At 54.2% G+C, this 12,010-nt stretch overlaps 2 protein-coding genes across 2 annotated transcripts; both read right to left on the reverse strand.

Moving 5' to 3' along the window:
- Positions 1-1,516: 1,516 nt before the first annotated feature.
- BP01DRAFT_391239 (acetyl-CoA carboxylase ACC1) lies at positions 1,517-9,312 on the reverse strand. Its single transcript, XM_025578065.1, has 3 exons — positions 8,677-9,312; positions 8,417-8,587; positions 1,517-8,348 (listed from the first exon to the last, which is right to left on the reverse strand). Exons 1-3 carry the CDS (start codon positions 8,827-8,829, stop codon positions 1,806-1,808), a joined length of 6,867 nt encoding a protein of 2,288 aa, XP_025431849.1. The 5' UTR covers positions 8,830-9,312; the 3' UTR covers positions 1,517-1,805.
- Positions 9,313-9,911: 599 nt separating this feature from the next.
- BP01DRAFT_31301 (uncharacterized protein) lies at positions 9,912-10,808 on the reverse strand. The gene has a single exon (XM_025572495.1). The coding sequence runs from the start codon at positions 10,724-10,726 to the stop codon at positions 10,250-10,252; it is 477 nt and encodes a 158-aa protein (XP_025431850.1). The 5' UTR covers positions 10,727-10,808; the 3' UTR covers positions 9,912-10,249.
- Positions 10,809-12,010: the final 1,202 nt, after the last annotated feature.

Consider the following 12,010-nt stretch of genomic DNA (forward strand, 5'->3'; position numbering starts at 1 on the left):
ACTCCGGATGGGTCTGAAGGTGGCATATCTGTGCTTGCGCTTGGCTGTGGGGGTTTAGTCCGGAGTGATTGCCTGTCTCCTTCCGTTCGGGATCTAGTAGTACAGCTGGTGGACTTTTGTCTCGATCTAAGACATACATACACATGCACACACACACATATATATATATATATGATACTCTACGACGCATCACTGGTAGTGTGAAAATGATTCGAACCATGATGCGGCTGCACCACCTATTTACTGTGACTACAGTATGACTATTGCTTCCATGGCTAGATCCCGACCACGATTGTGTTGTGAGATGCGTGCTCTGACGCGTCGCAAACAGCTTCATTAGGCAGCCTGGCGCCAGTCTAACTTACCAACTCCACAGCTCGTCCCATTTGAATAGATGGGGCCTTGGTCGTATCGCGTGTTCTGAACAGCCCCCCAAGAGACCAAGACTACCATCCGGGCGGTCTTCAACCAAACGCGGAAGTACATACTAGTCCGACCCGAATATCACCGTGCACTTGATAGAGTCTTGGAGGGGATGATGCAGAAGGTGGTGAATGAATGCCAGATTTGATTCGGCGGCGGGGGTTGACTTGCATCATGCCGGGAGGGAGAATGATGTGGACCTAGGCAACATAGTAGTTAGATACGTAGTTTTATATAGGTCAATTGACTGCTATACTTTTCTACTCCGTACCTGGACTTCCCTCCTTTTGCTTGGAGGATAGACGCAGTATGACCTCGACGGCGAAGTCTTACGAACAGGGTGATACTCGCGAGTTGGAAGATGATGATGATAGTGCGTGCCGGCTGTCTGGCGGCTGCTGCTGCTGCTGCGGACCCAAGCGGTTAACTACGGCTGGTGGGTCTACCCTGACTGACACTACACACTCCATACAGTAGGTACGTATACAGTAAAAGCCACAGACCCACGACAGTGGGACCCTACGGAACTCCCGGGGTCTGGGGCTACCGTGGTCTGTACTGTATGTAAAAACAGCCCTCCTGCCATTCTCGACGCATTCTCTTTAATGCTATAGACCCTGGCTCGTGGTCCCGTTGGCCGGGCTGAGCAAAGTGGTCTGTGTGTGTGGGTGTGGTTCATCGTGATCGGCTGGGCGAATGAAGTAGTCAAAGCGGCTCTGGGTTTTGATTCGAGTCTTCCAAGTTGGTTCATCAAGACTACTACTACTACTACTACTACTACTACTACTACTACTACTACTACTACAAGTCTTCATCACAGCAACCCCAACATCCTCAATCAACCAAGCAGTCGTGATCCCATGTTCTCAGTTATGACCCGTTCTGGAACATGCATTCGACAAGACATAGAACCAGAGACTACTGACTTCTACTATATCATTTGAGCATATGGACTCTTGTGCTTGATGGTCCCACGCCCCAGGGCTGGTGAGCCAAAGCAGTGATAATCGCGGCTAAGCCTGAGTCGATATCCGCAGTACAGAACAAGGTCAAAGACACCTACACCGCTACAATTCCAAAGAAAAACCAAGTTGGTTCAGAACAATGAATTGAGAGAAAAATATGCTAAATACAAGATACAGAAACACATGCTGGACAGTGACCTAAACCGGGACATAAACATAACCGGGTGGTATATGCACCGTCATCACCCATCGTCGATAAAACATAAAAACAAACCGGCAAAGCCAGACCGTGTACCCTGCTGCCTTGACATAACAACACCAAAGATAAAAAGCCCCTCCTGTATGAATCCTGTATGGGAATGACCCCGACCTTTATATAAAATGGTTCAACGAAAGTGAACTAAGAAAGAACGCTCTTTAGTTGGAAGCCAAGAACTTAAGGACAGCCTCCTTCTCTTCAACAGGAAGCACGCTCAGAACTTGCTGAACACCCTTGAGACCGCCCTCCTTGTTGTTGATCAACAACTGAGCAACCTCGGTAGCGACGCTCTCGGTCTTGAGAGAGTCGACCTTGGTCTGGATGGCCTTCTTGTTCTCCTCATACCACATGGCCACGCGACGATCGTCGTGCTCCAGCTCGTCGTCCAGGAGGCCAGTCCAGCCGTGCAGGGTGCGGAGGTGCACCGCGCGGGCGGACTCGGTTGGGGCAGGGGCGCTAGAGTCGGCAGCGGCAGGAATGGCCACAGTGCCGTCGCGAGCAGCAGGGGAAGGAGCAGCAGTGACCATGCGCTTGACGATGAGCTCCTCGCTGAGTCTGCGGCGGAGACGCCAGTAGAAGAAGCGACGAGCGTTCTTCCAGGTGAGGGCCTGACGAATGGTGTTCTTGGCCTGCATACGTCCGGCGCGATCGTGGAGATCAGCAAATTGCAGAGCAATCTGCAGGTAGACAGGCAGAAGCTGCTCCTCGCGGGCAGCCATCTTGGCCTTGATTTCAGAGAGCTGCTCCTTGCTGAGGGTGGCGTCCTCAAGGGAGCGACGAAGCTCGCCGTAAGTAGGATCCAGACGAGCCATGGTGTCCAGCTGCTTGTCGCGGCGGTACTTGATGTTGACGATACCCTCGGGCTCGAGAACACCACCACGGGCCTCCTCGTCAGCGTACATCTCCATTTGGTCGGGGTTGATAGTGGGATCGACGACGACCCAAGATCCACCACGAAGCTCACCGTAAGGCGGGATGTAGATGAAGATGGGCTGCTCGTACTTGACGAGGGCATCGACGATGTAGGAACCGTACTTGAGAACCTCGTTGTACATGTCACGCTGACCACCAGAGAAACCTCTCCAGTTGGCCAAGATCATCACAGGCAGCTGCTCACCGTTGTTGAAGTCACGGAGGGCCTGGGCGGTCTTGAAGGCCGAGTTGGGGTACCAGACACCACCAGCCTCAGTGCTGATCATCTCCATGGAGTCAGGGTTGGCAGGGTCGGCAGGAGTAACGTTCTCGACGGAGCGAGTCTCAACAGCGATGACACCCATGGGGATACCACCAAGTCTGGCACGACCCACCACCACGGTACGAGCCCAGCCACCGAGAGCTTCCTCGAAGGAACCGGCGTCGAACAGACCAGGGAGGAAACCCTCGTCGTCCTGCTTACCGGCAATGAGCCAGCGGGGATCATAGGGCTGCTTGTTGGGAGGGTAGTAGTCCACATCACGATCCCAAGTATCGAACCAGGGGCGGATGGGGATGGGAGCACCCTTTCTGTCCGGGACGAAAGACATCCACTCCACAATCTTCTGCACACCCTCAAAGTCGTCAGTAGCAGTCATGTGAGACACACCGTTCTTGTACATGATCTGGGTACCACCAAGCTGAAGGTTGGAGGTGTAGACCTCTCTGCCCAGCAGCTTGTTGATGGCGGGCGCACCAGTGAGGATGATGGGCTGACCCTCAACCTGGATAGCTCTCTGTCCGAGACGGACGAGGTAAGCTCCAATACCGACGGAACGGCAGGTGACAAGGGTGATGGTGAAGATATCCTCGTAGGCCTTGGACGTGGCACCGGCAATGAGACCAGAGCCCTTCAGACACTCAACACCCAGGCCATCCTTGGCACCGATGATGGTAGTGATCTTGTGACGCTCCTCACCCTCGTCGGTGATAAGCTCAGTGATAACCTCCTTCTTGCCGCTGGCATCCAGCTTGGCCTTGACCTCGGGGGTGAAGTAGAGGTACTTGAAACCCGCCTCGGGCTTGCTGGCGTCGTTCCAAGCGACGGAGAAGTAAGGAATGAGCTCGTCAGCCATACCGATGCGAGCACCAGAGTTGGCAGACAGGTAGATGCGCGGGATGCCAAGCTTGCGGGCCAGCTCGGTACACTTGTGGAAGAACTTGTCCTCAAGGGGACCGAACGAACCAATCTGGAAGGTGATGTCGTTGGCAACAATGATGAAGCGTCTGCCACGAGGATACTCGGGAGTGCGAGCAGTGACAATCCAACCAACCATACCATGAGTGTTGGTACCAGGGCCGCGGGAGATCTCGACCAGATTGTCGGTGTCATCCAGCACAAGCTCGCTGTAGTCAATGCATTCACCAACAGGAGGACGCTGCTCGGCCAGGGAGGGGATCTGCTCGACAGCCTTGGTCCAGCTGTTCTGGAAGGCCTGTCTGAAGAGCTCAGGGAAGTCATAGACGTACTGAGTACCCATAAGGTGGGCCTTGTAACGCTTGGGCTGAAGCCATTCCTTGGTGGGGTAGGGAGTGGACACAGGGCGCAAGTGCATGGATCCGAGCTTGTTGCTACCGCCGTCAATGCTGTGGAAAATCCACTCACCCTTCTCAGACTTCTTCTCAATGTAGAGCTCAACCTGAATGATGAAACCGAAAGTGTTGGTGATGATCACACGCAGAGGGAAGGGAACACCGGTGGCCGGGTCAGTGCAGAGAATGCGAATCTCAGCCCCAGTAACACGCAGTCTCCAGAGGCGGCGACCGAAGCGCTCCAAGAAGCCGTTCAAGGCCTGCTCGACATCCTTGGGCTGGAGGTTGAAGACGGGCGAGAAGTTGATGAAGATGTGGTTCAAGTCGGAATTGTTGTTGCCAATGATCTCCAGGGCATCCAAGATATCGTTCATCAGACGGTCAGCCTCGGAGATCAAGTACTCCGCGGTGGGGATGTCATCCCGCAGGCGGCCGGGACGCACAACAGCACGAACGAAGTAGCGCTTGTCAACGGCCTTGTCGTTCTCGGGACCCTTGCCGTAGGCCTCGTAGATGTGGAGGTTGCGGTTCTCGGTGAAGACAGGCTTGATCTTGAACTTGGACAGACGTCCGAGTTCAAGCTGGAAGGCCAAGGCAGGCTCATTGTGACGGATACTCTCGTCCTCCTCGTAGGCGGGACCACGGAAAGTGAAGTAACCGGGATAGATGCCGTTCTTGCCACAGATGAAAGTGACACGGCGGACGCGGCGAGCAAGCAGCTCCTCCTTCAAGTCGGCAAGCAACTCGTTAGCCTGGGCGACAATCTGGTTGTCGTCCAAGTCCTCCACATCACGGATAGCGATGTTCAAAACATTGTTCAGCTCGCCATCAGTCTCAATGCGCGGGGTAGGACGACGCTTGCCCTCGAGGTTGGCGAGTAGGCCGTTGTCGCTAGGTCTCTTAGCCTTGGAGCCGGCCCGGGGGAAGGCTTCCAAGGCACGAGGAAGATACTCGGCGGCGTCCTCCAGGTACTGCACAGGGAAGATAACACCCTTTCTCATGGGCTCGCTGCCGTCACCAACAAGGTAAGACATATCGCTGATGGAGTTGATCCGCTTGAAGGGGTTCATCTCCGCAGTCGGGGTGCTGGGAGTGGAGGGATCGGTGGTGGAGAGCGAACCGAACTCAGGTTGACCAAGCTTGCCAAGGGTGAAGTCCCAAGACAGAAGGGGAGGCTCGCCCGCCTGGGTGTACTGAATAGCCTTGACGGTGTAGGCACGGTAAGCACGGCGCACGTACACCTCGAGAGCAGCCAGGGTAACCCAAGCGTCCTGATGCACGAAGAAGCGGGGCAGCACGTCGAAGACGGTGTACTTGGAGTCGACAACCTCCTTCAGGACAGAGAAGTCGGGCTCACGGTGGTCCCAGCCAGTCTCGCCGTAGCGGGACTCGACAACAGAGGAGCGAAGAATGAGCTCCATCTGAGACAGACGCTCCTCCAAAGAAGGAAGGGCGCACTGAATCAGAAGCTCACGAGCCTTCAGAGTGACCTTGGCAGCAGAACGGGACTCAAGCTCAGTCAGCTTCTTGAGGATGGGCTTGAAGTACTTGGCAACATTGCCAACACCGGGCTGGTTAGGACGGTACATGGCCAAGATAGCAAGAACAAGATTGTTCTTGGTGCCAATGCGGCTGTGGGAAAGTACAGTCTGGACAACGCTGGAAATATCCTCCTTGTTCTCCTCACGGAGCTTCAGGATGGCGTCCTCATCACGGAAGTTGCGGCCGGCGAACAGCTTCTCCACCTCGTAGTACTGCTCCAGAAGTCCAATGAAAACATTGAACTCGTGAACCTTGAGGCCATCCATGTACTTGTTGATGACGTGGAGCAGAGGCGAGAGAGTGGTTCTGAGGATCTCAGCATCGGCCGGGTTGACGTTCTCCTCAATGAACTTCTGGATGGTCTTCTGCAGCTGCTTGGCAGGGAACTCGGCCTTGCGGGCGCGAGCACGATCAACAACGTACTCCAGCTGGCCATCGAGCTTCTGGGGCATACGAGAGTGCAGGGCGGAAGACTGGGCCATCCACTCGCCGTAGGGAAGATCGGGGTTGCGGAGGACATCAACCAACTCCTTCAGAGTGGTGTTCATGATCACCGAGTTGTCGTAACCCTTCAGGATGTTCTCGAGAATGCTGTGCAACAAGAAGAACCGCTGAGGAGGCTTGTTACCGACGACCTGGGGAGGACCGAGATCGGGCAGCTGACCAGTGAAAGGCTGAGCATGCTTGACGCGAGATGGGTCATCGAGCGCGAGGATACCCAGGATATCGCCAGCCTCCAGAGTAGCTCCGGGCTGCTTGATGAGCTGGACGATACCATCCTCCTGGGCGATGAGGGGCATGTACATCTTCATGACCTCAACTTCAGCGAAGGCTTGGCCAGCCCGGACGTGCTCACCGTTCTCGACGGTGAACTTGACGAGCTTACCGGGGGAGGGGGTACGGAGCTGAGTGGGGTCGTTCTCCTGCTCGAGCAAGCACGTCTTGCCGTCTACGCTGAGACGGGTGGCGGCGGGTTCCTCCTTCCAGTAGACGTTGTGACTGCGTCCGTTCAGGAGAACCAAGAGACCACCGTCCGCGAGCGCACGAACCCCGACCGAGCACTTGGAGCCATTGATGAAGAGATGGTAGCTGTCAACACCAGCGCGGGTGGCGGTGAACTTGTAGCGCATACCCTCGTAGATGAAGTCGACGGGGAAGACGGTCTTCAGGACATCCTTGGAAGGCACCTGACCCTTTTCCAAGCCCTTGCGGTACTCCTCCACACCGGCCTCGCTGGCCTGGTGGGCCTTGGTCACGGCACCACACAGAACGGCGACGATGGGGTCCGGACGCTCCGCGGTCAGCTTGTTGGAAATCAGCTGATCGAGCCATCCGGTGGTGATGGTGTTATCCTCGAACGCAGGAGTTTCCAGCAGCTTGATCAGATACTCGACGGTGGTACGGAAATCACCACGGATGCTCAGTTCTTTCAGGGCAATAACCATGTGCTTCCGCGACGCCTGACGGTTCTCACCGTAGGCGAAGATGTGACCGAACTGACTGTCGGAGAAGCTGTGAATACCACCGGAAGTACCGACGGAGAAGTAACCCCAGACGTTGGAAGAACTCCGGAAGTTCAGCTCGTGCATGGTACCGCTGGAAGGCTTGAAACCCTCGCCGGGATCCTCCGAGGTGATACGGCACGCAGTGGTGTGACCCTTGGGCTGGGGACGGCGCTGGGTCTTGAAGCTCTCCTCGCTGGAGAAGTCGAAGTCAATCTCGCCGGAGGTGTTGGGATCCACACCGTAGAGCAGACGGATATCACGGATGCGGTGGAGGGGGATACCCATGGCAATCTGCAGCTGGGCGGCGGGCAGGTTGACCCCGGACACCATCTCAGTGGTAGGGTGCTCGACCTGGAGACGAGGGTTCAGCTCCAAGAAGTAGAACTTGTCGTCGGCGTGGGAGTACAGGTACTCGACGGTACCGGCGGACACGTAACCGACCAGACGACCCAGGCTGACCGCAGCACGCTCCATGGCCTGGAAGGTGATGGGCTTGGCGATAGTGACGGGCGCCTCCTCAATAATCTTCTGGTGACGACGCTGGACGGAACAATCACGGCCGAAGAGAGAGATGTTGTTGCCGTACTGATCAGCCAACAGCTGGACTTCCAAGTGACGGGCGTTACCGGCGAGCTTCATGATGAAGATCGGGGAACCGGGGATCTCATTGGCGGCAGCGTTGTACAGACTGACAAAGTCCTCCTCGTTATCGACCTTACGGATACCCTTACCACCACCACCTTCGGATGCCTTGATCATGACAGGGAAGCCGATTTCCTTGGCCTTCTGCAGACCCTCTTCCGGCGAGAAGGTGCAACCTTGCTTGTAGATCTCGTCGTCGACGGTGACGATCCCGTGCTCGTCGACTCGGACCTGGTCAACCCCGGTTCCAGACCATGGGATACAGGGGACACCAGCATGCTGTGCGACGATGGTCGAGGAAATTTTGTCACCCAGCGAGCGCATCGCCGAGGCGGGGGGACCAATGAAGATGATCTTCTTGGGAGAGGCGGCGAGCGATTCGGGAAGACGGGGGTTCTCAGAGGCGTGACCCCAACCGGCCCAGACGGCGTGGACGTCCATGCGCTCCGCGACATCGACAATCAAGTCGACGTTGGCGTAGTTATTGTTATTCGTACCTCCGGGAACCTACATTCGGCGAGCTGTGAGTGAATCATCCCGCGGGAGCTAAAATTCCGCCGCCGGTGCGCACATACCTCGACATATTGGTCGGCCATGCGAATGTAGTCTGCGTTTGCCCGCAGATCTTCGGGGGTGGCCATGACTGTGAACTGGATGGCCCGCTCGTTGCCGAACGTCTCGTAGGCCCATTTCCGGACGGAACGAATCTCCTTGACGGCCGCGATACCGTTGTTGGCGATCAGCACCTGGCAAGGGTTTGTGGGTTAGTGATTACAAGATTCCGGAAAACACCCCTCATCTCCCCGCACTTTGCACAGGGATCGGGATAACTCACCGAGCTGATGACGGAGTGACCCTCATGTTTGGCCACAAAATCCCGGACCGCACTGGGAGGGGCAGCGTCGAGGTGGTTACCACCGATGAAATGTGAGGGAAGGCTGGCGGCTCTGGAGCCAGCGTGGCCGTTGACAGCACCGTTGGCGCTCATGATGCAGGAGATTGAGGATTAGGTATTATAAGAGTCCCATGCAATGGAACTGCAAACAAAGTACACCAAAGAGAAGAATTAAACGGTAGCGGGGGAGAAGAGGACACCTGTGAAATCGGTAGAGACAGGGGCGCACGAATTGACCGGCCTGCGAGGAGAGGAGAGGGCGATGGAAGGGAGGCGCGACTGGCGGGAATTGCTGTCAAGAAGAACGCCCTCACCGTTCTTTTTAGAGTGGAGAATTTGGGGGCGGGAGGAAGGAAGGAAGAAGGAAGAAGGACTAGGTAGTTATTTGCGATGTCCTGGAAGCTGAGTCAGGGTGAGCAAATCGAGTCAGCTTTTCAGCAAACAGGCTGAGAAGAATTGGGAGGGAAAGAAGGGGAAAAGCCGAATATGCGCGATTGCGCCAGTGGAAGGAGGAGAAAAATGGTCGGGAGGAGTAGTTGGCACTTCTGGAGGCAAAACAAAAAAAAAATAATGGGGAATCGAAGGTGGGAGGGAAACCAGTGTCTGGGTCCGGAACGGAACTTACAGTAACTAAATAGATGTATGTATGTATATCGTATGTATGTATGTATGTATGGATGGATGGATGGATGAATGTAGAGAGGGCGAGGGAGAAGAGGAGGTTGAATATAGAGGGAGGATGAAGTGGGAGAGAGGCCGGACCGGCTTTCAATTGGGGAAGAGATCTCAGAGGAGGAGCAGTGCGAGAAGAAGGGAAAGAAGATGAAGCAGAGAATGGGGATGGAGTTGAATAAATTAATTCAATTGCCCGGAAGGCAATGTAGAGTTGAGTTGAGTGGTTTGTCTACTCAGAGTATGTTCTACATACAAGGTTGAATGTGGTATTGGTATTACAACAGACTGGGGAGTGGATCGGGATCGGGAAAACCACAACTAGCGGTGCGGCCTGGTTTCAATGGAGGGTTGTTGGGCCCATGACGTTCCCACCATTTTTTCCAACCTTCCCCGGCCAGCATTGGTCGAGTCAACAACTTAACTTGGTTCTTTGGGGAATTTCATGTAAGGCATTCCTCACTAAGAGTAGTTACATGGAGTACGGAGTACTACCTAAACTACCACAGTACACTACACTCCACTCAAGTATCTTCCAACGCCTTCCATTCCGTCCTTTGAGCATGTTGACCAGGTATCCCTCCGTAGTAGAGTCCAGAATCAAGGGCTGTGTGTATTTCGCAGTACAGATCCCCCGATAGACTGGAGTTGACAGATCTTGCGACAATATCGACTTGCTACACAATTTGACCGTGGTTAAGATCCCGACCGCATCACGACCATCTCTCTTGATCTATATAATTGTTTATAGTTCGGACTGAAGAAACATTCCGACCCTCGGAGACGCCTTGACCGCGTGTGAGGAGTTCGGCAGATCCAAGCTTACCGCAGTCTACTATACCTAGTTCTGGCATAGCCGGATCTGTTTTGACTTCCCTCGAAAAATGCGATACACAGACAGGACAACGCAATCCAGCGGTGGCACCTGAGTGAGGAGCACGAGAGCCCGACTCAAGTACACATAACTACCCAAAATGCACTGCATCGTTGGTCGCCTTCTTGAGATCTCCACAAGAAGAAATCTGAACTCCCGACGGAGAGGAAGTTGGAAACATAGTGCAGAGTACGGAGTAACTACCGAGTAGAATTGTAGAAGAGAGGGGGAGGGACCCATTGCTGAGACTAACCCGATTGAGAGTCTGTTGACGCCCCACAGGTCAGCGCCAATGGGATCGGCAGCAGTTGTCATCGCGTTGGGGATTTTCTCACCACTTTCATCTTTTGCCTTCATCCCTGGATGTATCCTGGAGATATCCCTGGATGGATTGTATACCAGGGTGTGCAGACACTCAATCGAATCCTCCAAAGTATGCAGCATACACAGGACTTAAAGACACCAGAGATCACAATAATCCAATACAACACATTCAATACCTCAGCATGTCCCCATTAAATTTTTCCCACGTAGTAAGTACCTAGGAATAACACAGTACAATCCAATCCATGGCGATCAACCGTCACGTCAAAAATCCCGACGACCAGCAGAAAATTCCCACGCGACGATCTTCTTCCGCCCAGGCGTTTAGCAACCCCAACCCTCGTGGATCCTGGCCGAGACCGTCCCTCCCCGGCGGGGCCCGCGCGCGCGCCCAATCCCTCGGAGACATGGAACCAAGTAAGAATCCCGGTGCGCCCGGTGCGTGCCGACATATCAAGAGTACACTACTACTGTATTGACTAGAGGAGGAACCGAAAATGTTGGACATCTCTCTCTTTCTCTCACACATCCCAGTCAGAAAAAAAAAAAAAAAAAAAAAAAAAAAAAAGTCGCATTCAACTCTTCGCACGTGGGGCTCAACTGGGTTCGCTGACTGCTTGTCCTCGAACGTGCATGCCGATTGGAGCCAACCCAAAAAGCGCTCGTGCCGTGAAAAACACCCCGGAGGGTACATATGTAGTAGCTGATGCTGTAAAAATGGTAATTCATCCCGATGAATCAACTGGAACTTGGAATTTACTAGTACTATACCGTAGACCTGCGGTGGAAGACTCGGATTCCTCCTGGGGATCGCACCTCGCCCTGATAGGCTTGATGTCCACCGGTTGAAGACATCAGATCAAGGATCATCATTACCTTTAGGTAACTATCGACGAGGTCCAGAAGGCGCCACCGCACCTTCTGCACTCTCCCCGTCAGCACTTGCAGCATCGATCATCGGATCCTCCGTAAGCTGACGGAGAATTGAAACAGAATGCGGATTAGCGATAACGTTAGCGAGGCTGAAGAATCCTTTAATCCTTTGACTACTTAGCTACCTTTGCCTTATTGGGTTCTCCGGAGATTCCAGCTTCCCTTTGATGGAGGCTAATCCGGATTCGATCGAGGATGGTGGGCACTGCCCGCGCCAGGACGAACCGCTGCACAAACGTGGTGCTTATTTTGAGACAGACAGTAGTGTATGTAGCACGGCATCATGAACTTCTCTCGCTTCTACGCGATCCTAACCATCGACCTTCAAGAATATAGGTAGTTCTGGTCAGTGTTGAACCAAGTGCTGCCTGGTAGATCGGGGTTCTTTAGACTGGAATAGTGCCCTCTGACCAATGAGAGTCTCATTGACTAGTGACACCACCACGAGGAGAAATAAGCTGAGCCTCAGGA

This window comes from Aspergillus saccharolyticus (assembly GCF_003184585.1).
Source record: "Aspergillus saccharolyticus JOP 1030-1 unplaced genomic scaffold BP01scaffold_12, whole genome shotgun sequence".
NCBI classification, from domain to species: domain Eukaryota; kingdom Fungi; phylum Ascomycota; class Eurotiomycetes; order Eurotiales; family Aspergillaceae; genus Aspergillus; species Aspergillus saccharolyticus.

Bases quoted from the DNA above. Each gene is read 5' to 3' on its own strand.
- BP01DRAFT_391239 (XM_025578065.1), bottom strand. From the start codon at position 8,829: ATGAGCGCCAACGGTGCTGTCAACGGCCACGCTGGCTCCAGAGCCGCC. The intron at 8,588-8,676 runs GTGAGTTATCCC...AACCCTTGCCAG, and splicing joins GTCACTCCGTCATCAGCTCG to GTGCTGATCGCCAACAACGG. The intron at 8,349-8,416 runs GTATGTGCGCAC...CGCCGAATGTAG, and splicing joins TGGCCGACCAATATGTCGAG to GTTCCCGGAGGTACGAATAA.
- BP01DRAFT_31301 (XM_025572495.1), bottom strand. From the start codon at position 10,726: ATGCTGCATACTTTGGAGGATTCGATTGAGTGTCTGCACACCCTGGTA.